Genomic DNA, 22,387 nt, shown 5'->3' with positions numbered 1-22,387 from the left:
TGGACACTAGGTGGTGATAATGGATGGTGTGGGTTAATTGGTAAGGTGGTATGGTTGAATATTTAAAGGTCAGGGGTGAACAGGAAGTTGGGTGGAAAAGGTGGGGGGAACAAAAGGTTCTAACCACCAACAAAAAGAACAATTGTAATCTCGGTAACACTCTCTCATCACATCATCATCACAGTTTGTTTGTTCATCTTTTATAAATGGGAATTTTCATTTCAGACCTTTCCATACTCCTCAGCAAGTGACTAAAAGTATGGTTCTAACATTGGGACATTAGATTAGTCACTACACTCGAGTCTTGTAGTTTCACTTTCATGTCAATAAAGAAAATCTAAGAGAGAAGATCTAAACATCCCAGGTTATTTAATGTGCTACAGCAGGTTCCTAAAATGTCCTTGAGCGCTTTGCTCTAATGCATACTGTGCATCAATATACAAAACTAAAATCACAGTGAAACTACTTTTCATCTCAGTCGTCACTCAACGCTCATTTTTCGAGGATTTTAAAATGAATTGTGTTTTGAGAAAAAAATATTTCATACAGCGGTAACATTGTTCAAGACAGCAGATTTCCTTGTAGAGGTTTTTTTTTTAAAGTCTCCTTGAAAACAGCAAAACCCGAAAAAGGAATCTTTTATTTTTTTTCCAGATCAGCTCTGTGGAGGCACATCTGGTCTCTTCAGCTGGACCAAAACAATATCCGCTAATGATACTTGCTAAATGATACTTGTGACAAAGAAAAACACAACCATGATGGTGGTGCAGTGTGTGCTTTTGTTTTTCAATGTAGCCTGTTGAGAAGAAGGAGTCCTGATGAAGCGTTTTTCTTTCAAACAAATATACAGTTGATGGATGTTAATACGCGCACACACAATCGCATGATGTAGCTTAAACAGATCGATTAAAAAATGTCTTCTTCTGTAAAGTTTAGGAGCTTCAGAGGTCGTTTGTTGTGATTGTTGTGTTATGAAATCAGGCACACAATCCCCGGGTCCACGAAATAGATCTTATTCAGCAAAATAAATGACATGCAGAAGCTACTTCATCTAAGGATGTGTTCATGAATCGGGTGTTTCTTACATGATCATATATCACCGTGGTGTGCGTCAATTTAAATTATTTTTGGGGTGTTGCTTTGATTCACACCACTGAGGTGTTTTGTTACCTTGGAGATGTCTTCATTTTTTTTAATTTTTTTAAATTTTTTTAAACAAAACAGACAGCTGCCAAACATTAGCCGAGGTGACTGCGATCTGCAATGGAAATCACAGATCCAAATGTGAGAATATGCCTCTCACTTTTAGCATCGGCAAACATTTCAGTTTCATTTGCAAGCTTGGCGAGCACTCCTGGAAATTAAGCAGGAAATGTCGGAGCACAGTAATAACAAGCGTGGGGGTGGATGATGATGTGTAGCTCTGCTGAAATTTAAATTTTGTACACTTACCCTGGTGAAGCATGCAGGACTATTTGCTGAGGCTTTTTTTTTTTTATATGACATATATTCTCAGTGATACTTGACAATACAAGTTTGCACATCTAGAAGAGAAGACCTTTCACACACAGGTTGTAAGAGCGACACAATTTTATTGCTTCTCTGATTGCACCATACAAGCTTGACATAAAGTTTAAAAAAATTACAAGTGAGCATTGTAGCAACAGTAACTATCCCATTACAAACATCTTCCTGCCTTTAGAAAGTGTATAAAAAAAACATAAAATACAACCACACATCACTTGTATTGTACTCAAATATGGAGTAGAGCAACACAGAGCTGGATTGTTTGGCAGTGACCGTCGAACTTGATCCACGGGGAGAGACAGACGAGGCATTTGGCACTGTCATTGGTCCACAACAGGTCGCAGAGAGGCTCCTGCCAGGTGGCACAGGGAGGCATGCACTGCATTGTGACAAATAAACAACCCCGCACTGGTCCCGGGGAGGAGACAGCAAGATGAAGGAGGACCCTACGCTGCTTTCTTTCACCCTGTTGGGCCGTCCCATGTGGCCATTCTTTTGTCCTGAACCTCAAATACTGAGCCCCAAAAGCCAGCGATGAAAATAATCATATTGGTAAGGAATCAATATTGCGCGTGCAGGGTCGATAATTGGACTCAAAACTGTGTCAGAATGTGTTTTGTGATTTTTTTCCGCCACATGTTAAAGTGGAAGAAAAATCAAGTGAATACATGATAGTCATCAATACCCTGCTAATACATATATTTACAATTTTGGCATTTCCTCCCCACAAATAGTGTTTACAGTACTGCAGCATCCACAAGTCAAAGAACACCATTACATTCAAGAATCTCCATTTTCTGTGCTTTGGGAGTGACGGCAACATTGTGAATTGAGAGTGTCCTTTAGGAGCTCTCAATCCCATCAGCCCACTCTGCAGAGGGTCCATAGTGGGCGTACAACATCGTCCAGTGTGGCTGTGTTTGGGATGAAGCTGAGTGGGCGTCGGTGTGAAAGATTACCTGACAGTGGGTGTGGTGGTCAGACGCAGGTGACTGGGCTTAGTGGGGAGAGGGGGCTTGATGCCGCGGGTGGGGGTTTGTGCGGGAGGCGTGGAACCTTCAACACTGAATGTTTTCATCAGCTGGGCGACACGGCCGCGCGGCCCTGCACTGGTTTGTGTGCTCCCTGATGACACGGAGTCCGCCTGAGTCGTCTGACGAACCGCCTCTGAGGAACCGATACCTGAAAAAAAAAAAGAAAGGACCAGGTTTACTTAAGTGCAGAGGCAAAATAATAACTGTGATAATAAGTGCAACAACCAGAGGATGAATATATTTTAATACGTTTGTTTAAAAAAAAAAAAAAATCAAACAAGTAAAATAAATGACTTATAATTTTGACCCTATGTTAAAGTTTTTTGACAGATTCAAAGCAATAACACAAAAATCTAATTAAAAAGGGAAGTTTTAGAATAAATGAGGCCTAACATGCTAAAATACTACTAAGGGTAATCTCCACGTCAGGACAAAGATAGAGTCGCTTTTATGAAGAAAAATATGAGCAGAAAACTGTTTGTCCCTGTTTCTATAATATATCAAAATCAGTGAGGCAAGTTTAAAGGAAGCTAGCTCATACTGAACAGAGCATGTTATATTACTAATGAACACCTGTCAGTATGGAGCATGAAGAACCTGGTTCATTCGCACATGTAGCCCTATTGTGCCTGTTTTTATGATGCGTTGTGTTTTCATCATGTATAATGTTTTTTTTTTTATGTGCCACCTTGTGTAAATGTGTTTCTCGGAGTGTTATACATGGCATATTTTTTCACATGCAAGTCAAAGACACATTTCTGTATTTTGCATGCAAAGAGTTAACAATTATGCATTTTCTATTCTGTTCCATTTTAAATAGAGCTTGTTGCTTTCTTGAAATATTTTCATGTGTTCAGTGCTACACTCTGGAAAATAGACTAAATGCAAATAAACTGAGGACTGTGCTTTAAAGTTTCTGTTGTAACTGAAAAGTTTTAATTTTAAGATTTTGAATGCAATTTAAGGTCAGGGTGTAGCACTGAAAACAGGGACAAATATATCAACAAAGCTAAAAGCTACAAGCTCTATTTAGAATAGGAAATAATTGAAAATGCATTACTGTCTACTCCTTGCATGGAGGCAGAAATTTGTTCTTGACTTGCATGTGAAAAAATGGCTACCTTCTTTCCCTCCTTTTCACTGGCCTCCCTTTATCCCCTCTCTGCTTGAGCAGAGGTCATCCTCAGTGGAAGTGAAGTGGGGACACAGCTGGGTGTAGAAGCTGTGTGTATGTGCGCTGGGATTGGAAGAGGGTGTAATTGAGGGAGGAATGGAGGGAACAGGAGTAACGGAGGGAAGGGAGGGAGGGAAGGAGGGAGGGCCACAGGGACGGCAATGGAGAGCAGACAGACGCTGCTCAGACACCAGAAGGCTTGAGGAGCCACATATTTTTAGCGTCATCCCCGGGGGACAGAGATATGTGAGAGCGCCCGCGTGCACGGGCTGCAGACGCACACAAGCTCACACAGAAACACACACACACACACACACACACACAATATAAAGTAAAAACATGCACAAGCATACACACAGATTCTAACAGTTTAGTTTTCCAAAGGACACACACGTGTTCTCATGTTACCCTCAGCTGCGTGCATGCTCTCAAACACATCGGAAAAACACAGACACATGCACCTTTGCACACCCCTCCTGCACATGGATTCAGTCACGCATGCACCTATCTCTCCCTAACACACACACACACACACACACACACACACACACACACACACACAGGCACAGACACACACACACACAGAGGTGGGGTACAGCCAAAAACCGCACAGGCACTCCTGGGGCCGGGGAACCTTTAAAGCCTCTTGATGTCTTGCAGGCATGAAAAGGAGAGACCTAAAGTAGCCTTTAAGGTTGTGTTATTGTTTATTGTTGTTTACTCTCCTTTCTCTCCTCTCTCACTCTCTCCTCTCCCCGTGGCTCTAACACCTCCCTCCACCCTCCTCTTCATCTCTTCCTCTGACTTGCCCTGCCTTCCTCTGCCCCCTGACCCGCGGTTCCTGTGTTAATGTCCTCTCGCCGCGCTGCGTGGGCTTGCCTCTGATTGTCTCGTTGTGTTGTGTGGTCACCACGGAAACCTTGGATAGGCTCCAGCAATTGAGGCTGACACACATTCAGGCACGCACCGAGCACACACACACACACACACACACACACACACACACACACGCGTGCACACATACACACACGCGGTCAGGGAGTTTTTCGAGCTCGGAGCCTTGCTGCAGGTCTGAGTGGAATGCTTAATAGAAAGACACAAGGATAGGAAGAGCAGGAGAAGGAGAATTGTTTTAAAAGAGGTAAAGACTTTTGTGAAGAAATACAAGTATAGTTATACACCTACATATATGTGACTAAAGTCTGTGTATTTCTTTATGCAAAACCTTGATACCTTCCTGTGCTAACCTGACTAACCTGTCCTAACACACCCAAGAAAAATGCTCAGACCCCACGCCTTTCTGCCTGAAACTCTCCACAGCAGCTGCACTCTCAGCCTCGTCAGCAGAAACAGTCATTAAAAGCTACCTGTGAAAACACCTATTAAAATGAAAGAGAATCTCGCCATTAAATCACTCATCAAGATTGATTAATCTCCCATTTGAGCTTTCGTGCGCCACTCCTCACATCTCAGGCCGGCTCGTAAAAACGTAAAGGGAGGACAAAGAGGAAGGGGCGTGAAGCCGTGTCACTGACCAGGCTAGCACAAAAATTAAAGACCAATCTATCTTTTTAAAGACCTCCACGTCCCTGACAGAAAGAGCGAAGGAAGAAGGGGAGGCGTGGGGGGGGGGGGCAAAGTGGGGCAGAGGGCAGAATTCCCAAGCAGCATGTCTGTGGACTGAAGGGCAGGGAGGAGAGGAGTTGGTGTGTGTGTGTTGGTGGTGGGGGGCCTCCTGTGTGGGGGCTGGGGCCCCTGTCACTTATCAGCTCTGGCTGAGCGTCGCCCAGGGCTAGAGTCGGGAAGCAGCGCAGGAATGTGTGTCCTTCCCTCTGAAGGTGAAGAGAGAGGAGAGGAAAAGCCGACCGACAGACAGGGAAGGATTTATAAACACGAACGAACACACACACACACACACACACACACACACACACACACACACACACACACACACACACACACACACACACACACACACACACACACACACACACACACACACACACACACACACACACACACACACACACACACACACACACACACACACACACACACACACCCCCCCCCGCCAGCTGCCGGAGACTGATACACTTTCACGCTCACATGTGTTCAAATCATGTGATATAGTGCACAACGAACACATATTTCTGCAGCTCTCGGGTCAGCTCTACATTCACCCTGCTTCTCCGTCTGATATCCTCAAATATCATCTTACTTCTGTTTCTATGCAGATGACAGCATACTCTAACAAAGCCTCAAGTTACAAGTTTAAGAGATCACGTTCAGTTCTCACACATTTCAAATATCTACTCACTTTAAGAGTTTGTTTGAACTAATTGTTAACACTTTGTTCACAGTTACATTTCCTGCTCAAAGGGCACACTGCTCATTAACCTTTGTTAATAATCTAGTCCATTAGCAACTGAAAACATGGAATATGCTTTAGGTGATGGACACTGACATAATAAAGGAAACTTGACTTCTTGTGGCATTGTTCATTTTCTTTTGTTTTTAAATGATAGTGTTATCTGACTTTAATCAAAACATGTTGAGGCTAATACTATGTATTTAATGAAAAGGTAGCCTAAGCACAATAGATCCTTAAATTAAGCTCAGTAACTCAGTCCTTCAGTAAGTTTTGGGTCGTGTGAGTTTTGTGAACTGGACAAAGCGGGACCACTTATCTTTTTACTGCCCTCGGCCTAAACATGATCAAGTGTTGTGACAAAACAAACTCACCCTCTTATATTTCTAATGTCTGATATGCAACAAACAATGAATCTTTGTTATGTAAACGCTGTTATTCCCCCGGTCTGAAACGGACCCTGCAGCTGAGGTGATAAACATGTAAAGTGACTTTATAAAAATAATGGATCTTCTGATGGCCTTGGTATAGAAAACATCAGTATTTCCTTTTGTTTCATTAACAGCTAATAACTCCTCACAGGAGCTTAAAGACATCCTGAAACCTGTACTTCAGACAAAAATAAAGTTGATTCCTCTATTTGTAATTTAAAGTCGTGTCTTTTTCCTAAGTATGAAAAAACGCTAATCCCTTAAGAACTGCATCCTGACAATATAAACAACCTCATGTTTTCAATCTAGTCACACATTTTACCCTGTGTTCTCCACTACCACTCGTTTCTAAGTCATGGCATCCAATATCATACTCAGCTTCTTTAATTCTCAAGTCGTAATAATCTTTAGGTCAAATATTCAGTCCAGCTCCAGCAGGGAGCAAACGTCACTTAAGCAGATTATCAAGTTCTTCTTCTACAAGCGTCATGATGGCGGTCTGTGCTCGCAGGACGCGGGGATCCTGGTCAACAGCTGAGGCATGAGCCTTACTCTATAGTGGTCCCCCTTCTCCCTGAGGGGCAGGCTTGTTGATAGATAATTAGTCTGTATTTTTTTTGGTTTAGAATCTAGACAAATGCTTTTAGCACTGTGTTCAGCCCCCCTTAACTCCCACCTAAACAGCTGCCCCTTTACCCCATCATTTGTCGGTTAATCACTGCCATGGCTGTACCTGCCAATGTCATATTTAGTTTCTAATGTTGATGCAAACACACTTGTATGTCAAGTAATTGTGAACTCTCTGAGAGAGCTCTCCGGTCATGATATCCAGTGTCCAGTGACGTATTCAATATCTTCAACCATCATTTCACAAGTATGTCCAACATTTTGCAGCTTGTTCGTTTTCTTATGCCTGGCTTTTGAAGTGATTTGCCCTTCCTCAAAAATCTACAATTAAACCGCCAGGAACTTTCAGAAAAAAATCAATTCAAATTAAAAAAGGAAAAAAAGAGACGCTTTTTCTTTTTCCATTCAGCTGCCGTCAAAAAGAGTGAGAAAACATGTAGGGAAGAGAAGAGGAGAAATCAACCTTGAGAGGAACGTTCTGTCGGAAATCATGAGACTGTAGTTTATGTTTTTCTGAAAGAAATGATCCACATTGACGGATGCTATTGTTAAGCTGACAATAAATAGAAATTGTGTATTTATTTCATGCTACAGAAGTTAAGGATGGCATTGACCCTGCAACCCTCTTAATCACGACAGCTTTTATCTTTCAGGAGCCACAAAGTGAAACAGTTTGACTCTCCATCTGAGTGAAACCTTTCAGCCTTCCAACAAAAAATGCATTGTATTAAAGTTTGCTCTGTAAATTCCTATATGATGAAAAGAAAGTTTTTGCAGAGCTTGTTAACTTCCCCCTGACTGTTGCTGTGCGTTTGCATGTGTTCTGTAGGATGAACATTTTTCCAGCAGAGGGACCCTATGGAGACAAGCTTTTCTTTAGAACTAGAGTTTTTTTTCTACTGTATCACTGTTTTCCACTAGATGGTGCTAACTTCCCCCTTTACACCACCAATTGTTCTGTATAACTGGGTCACTGTATAGTGAATGACTATTCGGTCAATTCATGAAATTGGATGCTGTGTTCAGACAGGAAGTCTACACAGCTCACTTATAATTCAATACAATTCAAACAGGATGTTATCTGCACAGCACACTGTAAAAAGTGACAGTAAAATGGATGTCAAGGCCGAAGATATCTCAAAGAAAAGCCTGAAAATACCCCTACTATCGATAGAGATAGAGAGAAAGCAACAAGTCAACCAGACAGGTGAAGCCTAGCAGTGATTGGTTGAAAATGAATAAAATATAAAAAGCAGTTCAACTGTAATGCAGCTAATTTAACGGTTTTGTCACTACCCTCCTTAATGATGCTTTTATTTATCCAATAATGACAAAGGCTGCCAAATGACACAGGCTCCATAATGAGATATGATATGTGGAATAGAAAGTGTCTCATGTGCTTCTCCTCACATGTTGACTTGATTAAAGTGGAATCAATGAAAGCATTAAACCTTATTCTTACAGAAGTATACATTTGAGATGAATGCATACAGCTACATCTATATGTATGATGTTCTTTTACTTCAATACATTTAATTTCAAAAGAATTACCTGGCGGCCGACCAATTTCACGTTAAGTTAATGCATCTGCACACTGGGTTAAGATAATATTTAGAAAATAAAAGATCTGAATGGAATTAAGAATTCCAACAAACTACATAAACTCATAAAAGCCTAAATTAAGGGGGAGGGGACATGTATTTAATTCTGAATTTCTTTTCTAGCAATAATTTTGTTCTGGTCAAATGATCAGGCTCTTCAAGTGTTTGTTAACAATTGCACAGCTGGCATGCACCTATAAGATACCACGGAGAAGCTACCGAGCAAGTAGGTGTGTTGGGACAAAGCGGTACCAAGTCCAGTCACATTAGCTGTGTCCCCCTCCAGACTGGCCTCTTTCTGCTCTGCCACTCCATAAAGATTCCAGCGGGCTGAGGGCACTGTTTGGCTGTAGCACATTAGGGGTTTCGGAGAAATAAATCCTTCTTTCTTGCTACAGTGCTAATGAAACCTATCGGGTATGAACTCTGCTCTGCACACCTCTCCACAGCCATTATGGCTCTCTTGATCTCTCAGTGGATGTTTGTGATAACGTGCCATTCAGGTGGACTGAATTATTTTGGACCAACATCATGTGTCCAGTGTATCACTGATAGAACCACCTAACAGAATCCGTCTCTCAAAATGCCCTTCAGTTAGATCCTTTCCTTTCTGTAAAAAACTTCTCTTCTTTTTAAGATAAGTATGCCATCAGTTGTTTATTCTAAACGTCAACTTTTTCTAGAACTCGTCATCTAGAACTCGTCATTGGACACGAGAAAAAAAAAAACCCCAAAAAACTTTTGCACATGTGCGAGGAGCATTTAACTTATTTTATTATGTTTTATGTTGTTGACAAATGTTTTAGCTGCATCATGGTGGTTTCTAAATGTTATTCTTAGATGTGTGTAACATTATTATTATTATTTTGCTGTATATTTTCTGCCCCGTGTTAATTTACCAAACAATTAAAAAAAAAAAAAAAAAGACTGATTTGTTTTATCGGATAAAATGGAGTCAGATTATTTTATATGGCATCAGACTCTTGATGCTATGCTCACTCACCCTTCCCAGCCTGTGACTCCTGCGTCTTCTTTTGCTCCTGTGAGCGCTGGAGGAGTTTTGCGGGTGTTGTCGCGCCAGAGTCTATTTTGACGGTGCCGCTTGGCGAAGGAGACGATGCAGCCGAGGCCAGCCTCAGACTTACGAGGCCGGGTCCTGTGTTGACAGAACCCGGCGCCGCATTTGCAGAAGCTGGTCTCACATTGACAGGGCTGGTTCTCATGGGAGGCCTGGAGCAGATGGTGGTGGCGGTGGTGGGCTGAGGGACTGACTTCTCCATGGCCGCACTGGCTGACTTCAACTGAAGGAAAGAGCGACAAAAAAGGGGACAGGAGAGTGCGATGAGTGTTGACAGCTAATTCACATACAGTGGCATAACTGTCATGTTTGATTAAATCACTGCATAAATGATTCAGCAAATTACAGTTCTCCAGCGACTTCAATGCTGCAGTAATGAAACACACAGAGCTATGACCAATGATTAGCAGTTTAAGGATTGGTGGAGGGAAAATTATAAGGTGACTTCGAAATCAAGCTGCCTCGCTAATCTTCCTTCCTGATCTCACGCCTTCTTAATCAACAATCTCACTCTCTCCCCTCTCAGGCAGACTCCGTCCCTCTTCAAATCAGCAAGAGGAAACCTGCAGCAGAGCTGGCAACACCCGCTGATACATGTTGCAGCAGGAAAACACCCTCTTTCTGTTTCCAGGCACGACTCAACCATACACAAACAAGAAAACTAATCATGCAATCACTGACCAGGTTTGGTCTGTTTTTTCTTTAAAACTCCCGAGTAGAGCTGATCTATTACAGATACCAGTATTGTATCAGTTTCTGATACATACGAGTTTCATGTCATCATTCCATATCAAGAACAGTAACGCGGCGCCCTTCACTACAGCTCCGTATATCGGGGAACAAACTCCAAAAAACTGCAGGTCCACTGAAACTCTGAGTTCTCCTGCATCAAGGTTGAAGAGTCATCAGGTTTTTTTTTTTTAAAAAGGTTTATTTTGGGGATTTTTATGCCTTTATTTAGAGATAGGACAGTGGATAACGGGGAGAGCCACAGGTCGGATTTTAACCTGGGCCACCGGCCTGGAGGACTACAGACCTCCACACATGGGGCGTGCAAACTAACCACAACTCTACTCGGTGCTCCCCCAAGAACACCACAGCGTTACCTTTTTTTCCTGTTTTTATTTCACTGCTCTTTGATTTTTAATTGTTCGTTTTACTGATTTTCAAATGTCCTCTTTTATCGGGTTTCTTTTTCTCTCCTTTGTCGTGATGCTTTCGATGTCTCGTGTGAAGCACTTTGAACTGCCTCGGCATCAATGCAACATAAAATGAGTTATCATGTATCTGACAGTAAGCATTGACACATAGAGAGATCAGATAACACAATTGACTATTTCCCAATAAAATCTGCTTGTTGTCTGGTTGCAGATGTGTTGGGGCCCGTTATATCGTGAGTCTGGAATAGATGTAAGAAGTAAGGGAGAGACATTTTCTTCTGTGGCAAAGAGGAGTGAGAAAACCGAGAACAGAGGCGAGCTCACGCGCCCAAACCTCAGGAGAATATCCCACAATCCCATCCATCTGCGACTGACGCATTCTCTATCTCTGGCGTTTTAATTCCCTGATCAAGTTCATCAACCATCTGTTCTGGGGCAGTCCAGAAATCCTGCCTTGCCTCTGTGATTCAGCTGCTCTTGCGGTGTGTTTTGTGTGTCACCTGCACACACACACGCGTGCACGCACACACACACACATTTGTGAGAGCGTAAACAACAGAAAAGGAGGAAAGAGAGCACACTCCAGCAACTCAACTCGAGGCTGGAGCGATGATGGAGCCAGCGGGAGGGGACAGTCGAGTTCAGCTGTTCCCCGGAGAGAGCTGTGAGGGGTGCGGCAGCTCAGACGAGAGGGAGCCCAGAGAGAGAGAGAGAGGGAGAATGCTGGGGGAAAGATGATCTGCAGAGAAGCTGGGAGTGAGGGGACAGCTGGCCTAACCACTATTTCCTGTTACTCACTGAGGGAGTGAACGCCATGAACCGACGCATTTCAATATAAAGCCACATCTAAAAAGAGCGGAAGATTGTTCCTACTGATTTTTTTAAACCTTTCAGGGACACACACAGTTTTTTTAAACGTGTTGTTTAGTGCAGACAACACTAGAAAATAAGCTGTTACAGGTTTACAGTTGAATGGCTTGACAACTAAAATAGCAGCGACAGTAAACAGAGTCCTACAATAACTTTAATGGACAAATACCTTTTCTGCTGCTGCTGGAGGTGATGAATGCTCGCTCACTGACACCTGTGGGTTTAACACAGACATTACACCGGTGTTACAGGCCATGATGCAACCCTAGAGCATAGAGCTCAACTATTACAGCAGGCAGTGGCTCAGACTCACCGGCAGAGGGTGTAAAGTGCTCGTCTCTTCTTTTGTCGCCTGTTCAGAGAGAAGACAGCGCCATGTTAGACGATATAAAGAGGCGACACGTCATCCTGTTTAACCGTCTGAGTCAGTAAAGAGCTGGAAGAGTTTCACATTTAATGAAGAGATGATCATGATATCATATGAGGAGTTCTTTGAGCATAGTAGGTGTGATGACGTGGCTGCATGAAAATCAGTGATGCTCTGATTTCCACTCAGTGAGCAGCGTGCAGATTGAGCTCAGAGAATCATCTTGGTCAGGCCAGATGAGACCATCCAGCCCGGCTCGCTGCTGGCTCACTGTGTGCAGGGTTTCCATGACAACGCAGGAAAATCGCTCTTAAAGATAGCGTGAAAAAAGGAGAAAGCACTCGCCTCCACCTGCCCCCCCCCCCCAAAAGAAAAATCTAAAAAAACAGCACACACCTACACACACACACACACACACACACACACACACACACACACATGCACACACACATTAAAATATGAGAGAATCTGGAAATGATCCAGTGAATGATTATTTTCACACAAAATGTAGGCGCAGGTTAGGAGGGCTGCATCTCAGTTGGCGAGGGTTGATTTTTAATGGTAGGCAGCGGAGCATAATTGTGTTTAAAAAAAAGATGGTACTGCAGGTGAGAGAAGTGAAAATGGACAAATATCAGTGTTGATTTTAGAGGATGAGTTAAAGGAAGATTTGAGTTTGTGTGATAGAGCAGAGATTCCCAATCTAATTATTATTTTTTTATATATAAATATGTCAATAAAAGCTTTAAGATGTACATAGATTCATACAATACTGACAGTGACAGACAACAAGGTTGATTTTTAGGCCTGAAGACAAAGAGCTACACACCTTCAGATTCAGAGCACTCCCAGGTTGTGTTTTACATGTAGGAGGAAGGTTTTCTCTCTCAATTCTGACGGGTTCTGGGATTTTTCTACTCTTCAAGATAGTATGACAGCTGCAAAAAAAAAAAGAAGAAGAAAAACCACAGCAGGTCAAATCTTTGTACATACAATACTCATATCGTCCATATTAATAAAACAGAAAGTTTGCAACGGAGCCAAGTTCAACCCTTAATAGCAGTCAGTTAAAAAAGACACTAATAAATGTTTTCATGCGACCCATCATTCACAGTCTGTATTGTTTCACGCAACAGAGGTGTATTACTTTGTATTGTTCTGAAGACTCGGCGTCTTCTTCTCTCCAAATCCCGAACAGATGAATTTGGAGCTCAGCTCATCCACCTCCCCGATGACAATGACCGCCACGTCTCCATCCCGGCCCAGCAGCCAGCTCACATTCTTACTGTTGGCTGGAGGAAACACATGTACACACAAACACACACAAACACATAAAATGACTTCAGTGGCATTGAGACACCTGGTCAAATGTGTAAAAATGCTTTTTATGTCACTTAAATGAAGAGAACCTTCACTCAAAGAAGGAGTGAAGACTTTAAAAGTGACACTAGACTAAGGCTTAAGCACCAATGTCCCCTCCTCTCCATTCCCCCGCTGGCCTGCACTCACACTGCTCCAGGACTAACCGGGCCTCAGTGAGCGAGGTTACCTCTTGTACATAACGCCGTAATACAACACATGCACTGCATTGCTTTATGTTATTATGAAACATGCTTAGAATACAAGACAGGCGGACTCGAAAAGAATTAATGAAAGGGACGCGCGGTCGAGTCCACGTCCACACATCTGAGAACAGCACAGAGAACATGACATCTACTTTACTGACTTTGTGGCTTATTCTGAGTCATGTTAGTCAGATACAGCCAGAACACTCTGGGATTTCTCGATAATGAAGGCTTTACCCATGCTTGTGATCGTGCATGAACTGTACCGTGCCAAAGCACACTTCTTCCAAGCGTGCCAGGGCCAAAGAAGTGAACCCTGCTTGAGCACGGATCGGAAGACTTTACACTGGTCAAATGAACTGGACTTTAGGGGTGAAGCATGTTTAAGCTCGGTACAGTTTGCCTAGTGTGAGTGCGCCCTAAATTATTCATAACAGGATATACACTGAAGTCCCAATTAAAAAGATTTGTAATGTAGCATCTCCTTTACATTCATTTGACAAATGTCTCCTATACAACACTTAACCTACTCCCTCTGATTTTTTTAAACCCACAGTAAATACATATTAATAGAATACTATATTAATGTACTCAAATTGTTGTTTTTAAATGTGCTTCATGAATCCATTTGGATTGTTTTTTATATTATTTGACATATGCTATCCTTTTCCAGTTTTCCTTGAAAGAGATTCTGTCTCAACGGACTCTATGAATAATAAAAGATTTGATCTTTAGCTTCTCTTTGAAGACAATCCATCAAATAATCAGTTGTAGATTCAGTCATTCGGAAATGAAAGTGTCAGCTTCTCACCAGTGTTTCCGCTGTTTAAGTCTATTAACAGCAGGGCTAACAGCTGCTGGGACCTAAACAGCTGAACACAAATGTTTGAGACAGCACCTTCATGAGAATGATATCAACAGAGCTGACGGGGGAAAGGGCCTGTTCTCGTTTTGTATAAACATACATGTGAGGTTTCACTGAAACCCTTTTCTGTTTTCAAACTCTAATCGGAATTAAATCTGACATGAAAATTCATTTTATTCCCCGTTTAAACACAATCAAAATTCAAAGCCCTAAAATGAAAATAAATGAGATCTAGCGTACACTCATATAGCTTTGTTTTTACACTCCTGTTTTCCTCATTTGTGTATCTCTGTGAGGACATTGAGTCATCACGTACAAACAAGCACAACAGGTCACACACGGCTGCTGCCATGTGACTATGTTTGGGAGCATACAGAAGTCACTGAATAGAAGTAAACCAGCTGACAATCTACTCAGAGGTTCTGGGGTTCAAGACAGGATAACATACTTTCATCGTGAAACTGGTTTTGCTAGCTTGCCCTTTGGATCACAATGTAGCCCGGGCATACCAGGATGATTACGTTAAACACAGCACTCAGAACATACCTGAGCAAACAAAGCGTACAGACCAAACTGACAGCTGCAAATCACAACACCTTTGTCAGGCGCAGGTGAGATGAATCCGTCAGCTAACAATAGGAACATTAAGCGTATCCATTTGTTGGCCTATGTCCAAGGTCCTACTGTAAAAGGTGGCGCTACGAAAACTTCCAACATCGCTTCCAAAGTATAAACAAGCAGAGTAATGTTTCTAAAATGAGAGAAGATAGAGTTCTTTATCTTAAAGACAAGGCCAAGGTTATTTTTGTAAGAAATATTTCAGCTCTAAACACTCCTTGGGAAGGTTTTCTCTCTTTGCCCTCGGCCTCATATGAATGTCATCAGTTTTCTTACAACGTAAACACATAACGCATGTAGTCATAGCCCCGCCACAGCAGAATCTCATGATCAGAAAAAGGCTGAAACTCTCATTCTAACCAAACTTAGCATGTTAGCTCACAAAGCCACCAAGATAAAAATCAAACTCTCTCTCTCTTTGTGTTCCAAACACATACATTTCCTGCACACTTCCTGTTTCACCGCCTGCTAATTGTTTGCAAGGATCAGGGTGTTGACTCACTTCCTTTTTTTTTTTTTTACACAGAAACACTAACTATCCACCATTTCCTCTTCACTGCAGACTGGGAGCCTGTGTGGAGAAAAGAAGCGGGCATGTGACCCAAGCCTGCAGTCTCCATCCAGCCTCCTTAGGACAGCTGCATCGGTCATTAAGAGATAGAAAGAGCTCTGTTCTCGCACTCTGCAGCACAGTGTATAGTGCAAGTGCTTTGTTGGAAGCCAAGGCAAGACGGATCACATTACGATGTCAATCAAAGTTAGTGCATCAACTGCACTGTGCTGTTGATTGGCCATATTCACACCGGTGGCCATTGTTTTTCTGGTATTACACTCAGGATGGAAAGCTCATATTCTTTATTTATTTTAATAAGGATGCACCGATTGATAAAATCTATAGTGCATTCCAATACCGATGTTTTTCTTAAATGAATAGTTGTGACATATGTTATTTATGTTGTTTGTTTTCATTTGCCCGTGTGGGCCACGGACCACAATTGATTTAACACTAGTGAACATTGTTAAAGTCAAAAAAGCCTTCATTACAAAGTCAATCATACTAATTTACAAATCCTTTATTTTAATCTTCCTTCACATAAAGAGATTTTATTTAGAAAAAAATTACTTTAAACGCCTGATTTACGATCACAAAGTCAGTGACACCCATTCTCACTCAGTCCAACTTAAAAGTTTGACTGTCCTGATGACAAAAAAGTTTAAAGTGTGGAGAGGCCGTCTTAACTGAAAGCCCGAAGCGAGGTTAATGTCCAAGTATGTATTGGTGCATTCCATATTGTTTTACTGCTGTGTTCATGTCAGTTTGGAAACAGTTTCACATCCTTGCTTCTCGATAGATGACTGAAAAGCGGGAAAGCAAACTGGTTTGGATTTATCTGAATCTACCCGTCCTAAAAAAGCCTCAGCCTTTCTCTAATAAGCGCCACGAGCAGACACGTGGTCAAACTAGGATAAATACTGGAGATGCTTTTGAAAAAATGGAGTGAGGACAGAATGCAGAGAGGTTTCAAGACCGCTGCAGAGCTGGCTAAACACTGAAGCTTCCATGTCCGCAACATGGAAACCTGCATGCACATCTACTCTGAGGATGGGGGACAGCTCTCTACAATGTTTTGAATTTGGACTGCAGTACCCATTTTAATCACTAGGTGTCAGAGTTACATATTGCTCCTTTAAAGAGTCCATATTTTGCCCTTTTTGGGGTTCGTATATTTAATCTATGTACCTACTTTTGTACGTTCACAATAGCTAAAGTCCGTAAAAAGTGTCTGTTTTCATGAACTGCTCCTCCTTGCTCCCTCTACGCTCTGAGTCCGTCAGCTGCACTCTGTTGAGCCCACACTGTTAGACCCCACGTGGGCCAAGTCTGCTCTGATTGGTCTGCCGATCCGCTCTGTCGTTATTGGTCAGTTGCTCAGCACGCATCTTGGAAATTTCAACATGAGCTGCAGGGCTTGCCACAACGAGCCAATGGGCTTAGATCAGTGATCTCACACTGACAATGACGCCGCACTAACACATTTTTATCGAGGGGGACTAGAACTGAGCGTTACATGCGGCTAATGCTACAGCTAACAGGAGGACGTAGGAGAAACCGCGTTTCCGCAGACTTTGAATTTTTGCACATATATGTGCCTAAACATGCACAGGACACTTGGAAAACACACTAAAGGGCATATAAAACCAGAAAAAGCATAATATGGACCTTTAAGATATCATCACAATCCATTGCCTTTAAGGTGCTGATAATACAGGATGAGGAGACATGATAACTTGTCAAAGTCCCTATACAGATTTAACTTAAAACTGGAACAATATCATTATAACAGTATTTAAAGTTTCCATGTAAAGCATAATTTCAGAGGAAAATGGCCACCATGTGAACACGATGAGTTGGCTTTATCTGATACTGCAGCAGGGTTATTTCATAACTGGCTCTGGTATTTGCCTCATCATAGGATTCCATGTTGGATCATATAAAAATACTGTACCTTGTGTGTTATGTCAGAGTCATTAAACCGTCACTTCTCAGAGCAGAACTTACTGCCACCAGAGAGAAAATGCAGACAGGTGAGATTCTGTAGTAGGCGTCAAACCAGTTTCAGCACAGACGTGCATCCTCCTGACTGACTGTGATTCTCCTTGTTTTCTTTTGTTTGAATAATGCATGTATACTGATCATCAAAACTGTCGTGCAGAAGTCGACTGATCAACACATTACCAGCCACATTGCCAGTGAGCCCGGCTTAATACCACTATTCCCCCCCAACTCATTGTTCATCATCTCAAATGCCGATGTTTGCATCTACACATCTAAACCTGCGTTCCAGACATAAGTGACATCTCTGGCCTAGTATTTTTTCTCTCTCTGATGCACACGTAGCTGGAACAAAATTATCTAAACAACACCCTTAAGGCCAAATCTTTGCATGTGAACATGTGCACACACACCGCCACCATTAAACACCTTCATCTTAATGGCACTTCTTAAACTCTATAAATACATCGCCATTATTTCAGAATGACGTGCTCTTTACTTTGCTTGTGTAAATGTTGACATGAGCTGTTAGTGTGATGTTTACGTTCCCTCTGCAATGTCATCACTCAGCTGTAATTGTTAAGGACTGCAGATATAAATAGAAGTCCACTTGGTGAAGTATAAATGGACCCCTGACTGTAAATCATGCTGAATGTCAGCACCATTCAAGTCTCAGATTTTACAACATTAAAGACACATTTATAGGAAGCAGCTGGATTTTTGTGAGCTCAAGAATGTATTTTAGGAAACTTTTGAAGTGGACTTCAGTTAAATATTGTGTTGGTCTTATCCAACAGATGTTCAGATGATGGGAGGAACACGAGTTAAAAGGACTGTTTGTCTCAACTTATTCACACACGCTTCTGCTGTGCTCTTATCAAGCTTTCTAACTCCCAAAATATTCAGCTTTCAGTCCCTAACTTAACAAAGAGCAGATCTGTCAAAGGCTGTGTTTGAACGTGTGATGGTCAGTCCGCTTGTTAAACCGGTATCTGCAACTTGTTGCACTAGCTGAACAGGAAGCCGGCATGTTAACAAAGGTGAAGTAATGGTGATGATGATGGGATGGCGGTTACCTTTTTTTGGCTTCGCTCTCTTGCACTCAGCATCCCCTCCGTCTCCGTCCAGCTTCTCCTCCCGCTCTTTCCAGCGCCGCACTTGCTCTTGGCGCATTTTCAGGAACAGAGTCTTCTTCTGGTCCTCGTTGAGAGCGTCCAGCACATCAGGGTCGATGTACATGTCCTTTAAAATCTGCTGCAGCATGTTGAATGACGGGGAGGACAAGCAGTTTGGGAGGAAGGAAACGCTGTCCTTTGGCCGGCAGCTTCTTGAGGCGGACTGTTTCAGTTTATAGTCTCATGTCGTCAGTAGACAACTTTTCAGGTTCTTCAGCAACCAAGGCACATGCTTATTCTTACACGCTCAGTATCGTACATACTGTACAATCACACACGCACACACGCACACACACACACTCATTCATACACACACACACAAAATCGTATTTCCTGTTTGTGCTGACAGTTTCCCCTCCCAGCTGAGATGTCAGTTTTGTTTGTCTTTGGAGGTCATCATTGGGAAGATCTACAAGAAAAGAAAGCAACACTTTAACAAACATATGCCAAGTTACATTGTATATTATTGATGTTCCCTACAGATTCCACACTTTTATTACAGTATATATGTCCCATGTTTTCCCTTTATCCACCTTTGTCGCATTCAGAAACTTTTTCTCGTCTAGCCACTCCTATGGACTGCCTGTTTTAGTCGCTTGTCTTGTCCCACCTTCCATGAACACGGAAGAGCCCAAACCCGGTTTTCCAAACTGACAGAGAGGCTTGGAGCCCACAATGGGAGGAGATTTCCAAAGGAATGGGGCTGTTTCTATCATCAGTGACCCACATCCCCCCCCCCTCCTCTTCCTCCCCCTCCTCCTCACCAACACACATCCCTTCCCAAACCTCTGTTCCTTTCTCTCCCCACTCAAAAAAAAAAAAAAACTCCCACAAGATAGCGGCTCAATTTCGTTGCAGTTCTAGCTCTAAAAACACACACACACACACACACACACACACACACTCGGGTCATAAACCAGGACAGCAGGAGCCGGTTTTCTCAAACAAGGAGATTGAAATGGACCTCACCAATCACAGTGGGGAGTTAAACAAAGGCTACCAACAAAAGCAGCACTTGGAGGGAAAGAAGCTTGTCTCAGACTGAGAACTATCACACTGGTGGAACACAGATTGGTGTAAACACATTTTAGGTTGCGGAGGCAGATACCCCGAGAAAAGGGGGGGTGGAGGGGGGGAAGTGGGCAGAGATAAGAGTGGTAGAAAAGCAAAGGGAGTTAAAAGAGAATGGTCGAATTAGCTGAAGTACTCACAGTGGGATGTAGACAGCCGCTCCACAGCAGAGTATGCTAACTGAGCTGGGAGAGTCACAGCGCCTGTGGGTCCTCCTCTCTCTCTCTGTGTGTGTGTGTGTGTGTGTGTGTGTGTGTGTGTGTGTGTGTGTGTGTTGTGTGTTGTGTGTTGTGTGTGTGAGAGAGACTCGGCTGATGACATCACAGCATTCCAAAAGCTCTCCCTCCCCTCTCTCTCTCTCTCTCTCTCTCTCTCTCTCTCTCTCTCTCTCTCACACACACACACACAGACACGCACACACACTAAACACACAGCCACGCACACAGACACACACTCACTTAATTTAAAAACGGGGAAGAGAGATTCAGGAAGTTGATGTCACATATTAAAGAATTTGTCAAAAAAAAAAAAAGGGCTGAATTTTTGAATACTCCCTTTCTTTCCCACAACTGGTCTCCCTGACATGAAATGCAATAAATACACTTTTAACATTGATATCGACAGGAAAAAGTTGGTACAATTACATATTTAAACAAAAAACACTTCGGTTTTTAAGTACTAATTAAAAAGAGAGAAAGGAAATGAGAAATGTATCTTATTATTTCCTTGTCATTTGTCAATAGATAGCCTATGTGGCACATTTTTCAGCATAAAATGCACATAAACTAAAAAAAAGTGCCTCTTGAGCTGCTTATTTGTTACTGAAGGAATGTGCATGATAGTATCTTTGAAATAACGCCAGAAATTGTGACAGTAGCACGTTAGCTAAGCTGGCTAAAATTACATTTAAATCAATAAAACGTCACTTTAATGGTAACGAGTTATTCTAACGTGCATGTAGCAGAAGCCTACAACGCCGTGCAAACTGCCCTTGAGTCTGTCATGTGGTATTTCTCTAAGTGGCTGCTTACTTCGTCTGCCATTATTATTGTAGCCAAACCAAAGATCTTCCACTCTCTCTTCTCCTTCTTCTTGTGTCCTGTGTCTCATTTTTAGCTAAAGAGCACCCTCTAGTGGTCAAAACAAGAGAAACCCGCAAATAATTACGTCACCGCCAAAGCTAGTGCTCAGCTGCTCCAGAAGCAGCAGCACTAAAACACAAGTCAAATTTACATTGAAAAAAAAAAACATATATATTTGTAAAGATCCGCAACAACCACGCCGCACATGCAGCTGCTCCTACAGGTTACAGTGGCAGGATGCTGTGCATTGTAGCAGGCATTTAATGCTATTCAGTGCTGACAGGTGATGGTAAACATGTTGCAGCAGCAGTTAAATATGAATTAGATCAGGCAGTTCTCTTCGCTAGCTGTATGAGAGCTGAACCTGTTATATTAATCTTCCCTAGCAGCATTCTTGTGCGTAATTGTTGCCATTGTGCCTCTAAGTAGCAAGCCGGACAAACTATAATCAGAAATAAAAGAGGCTTCCCTTCATAAGAGTACATTGAGCTTTCACATGGATAGTCTTGATAATGTCAGGATACCTTTTACCACCTGTTCTGATGTTTTTGCATTTGTGCTTCCAACGCTGGGGTGACCTTAACCAATCATCTATGTAGGTTGTTGGATGAAGAGCAAACTCAAAGTATGAGTTGGCATCTGGGCTGGAGTCCATCTTAATTTAGCACATCCCCTTCAGTTTGTTCACCCTTCCTCGTGGCCAGCAGGGGGGCTGAGAGAGGCCGAGAGACAATTATCTTTACATCAAAAGCCCAAACATGTACACATATGTCCGGCAGGGAGGCCTTTGAGCAGGCCAGGACCCCCAACTCAGACCTCCCTGGAAGTCGTATAGGTGGGAAGTGCACATTTTTAGTCATGCTTATATTGACATTATGTTGCTTAGTTTCTTCTGGTAGGTGGAATAACGGCAGGCGTGGACGGAGGAAATAAAAATTCTTGCAATGTTTGACATAACATATTTGCCATGGGACAGATCGAAAACAGAGACTGCAGATTATATAAAATATGATCGTGATTGGCCTATTTTCAACATTTACAGTTATTCATCTTTTCCATCATATCATTTTCGTTTACACGCATTCAACCAGCAAAAAATCTAACGTAAAACAAATACATGCTTTGTTTTGTAGTCATCAATAAAGTCACATTTCATTTGTTCTACACAAGCCACAGCAATCCTTACATACAGATAATCACAAACTGCACAGTCAGGATGA

The 22,387-nt window shown here is 42.3% G+C and overlaps 1 protein-coding gene across 3 annotated transcripts; it reads right to left on the bottom strand.

Moving 5' to 3' along the window:
- Nucleotides 1-1,572: 1,572 nt before the first annotated feature.
- Nucleotides 1,573-20,384, bottom strand: zgc:100829 (uncharacterized protein LOC445149 homolog). Of its 3 annotated transcripts, none has more exons than XM_020633250.3 (8): nt 20,226-20,384; nt 18,916-19,423; nt 13,385-13,529; nt 13,067-13,175; nt 12,184-12,222; nt 12,040-12,084; nt 9,766-10,063; nt 1,573-2,709 (listed from the first exon to the last, which is right to left on the bottom strand). In XM_020633250.3, the coding sequence occupies exons 2-8, from the start codon at nt 19,100-19,102 to the stop codon at nt 2,483-2,485; spliced, it is 1,050 nt and encodes a 349-aa protein (XP_020488906.2). In that variant the 5' UTR covers nt 19,103-19,423; nt 20,226-20,384; the 3' UTR covers nt 1,573-2,482. The 3 variants fall into 3 exon arrangements, with proteins under 3 accessions (XP_020488906.2, XP_020488907.2, XP_065819064.1); XM_020633251.3 differs by lacking the exon at nt 20,226-20,384 and adding an exon at nt 19,548-19,690; XM_065962992.1 differs by lacking the exon at nt 20,226-20,384 and having other exon boundaries at nt 13,385-13,531; nt 18,917-19,092.
- Between the last annotated feature and the right edge of the window lie 2,003 nt (nt 20,385-22,387).

Source organism: Labrus bergylta, chromosome 14, assembly GCF_963930695.1.
Source record: "Labrus bergylta chromosome 14, fLabBer1.1, whole genome shotgun sequence".
NCBI lineage: Eukaryota > Metazoa > Chordata > Actinopteri > Labriformes > Labridae > Labrus > Labrus bergylta.
Note: the sequence above shows the minus strand (reverse complement) of the source record. Positions and strands in the feature narration are given on the sequence as shown.

What these genes read in the sequence shown, in the direction of transcription:
- zgc:100829 (XM_020633250.3), bottom strand. Translation starts at nt 19,102, where the DNA reads ATGCTGCAGCAGATTTTAAAGGACATGTACATCGACCCTGATGTGCTG. An exon ending in GGAGTGCTCTGAATCTGAAG is followed by an intron (nt 12,223 to 13,066) that starts GTGTGTAGCTCT and finishes CTCTCTGAACAG; the next exon opens with GCGACAAAAGAAGAGACGAG. An exon ending in GGAGTCACAGGCTGGGAAGG is followed by an intron (nt 2,710 to 9,765) that starts GTGAGTGAGCAT and finishes TTTTTTTTTCAG; the next exon opens with GTATCGGTTCCTCAGAGGCG.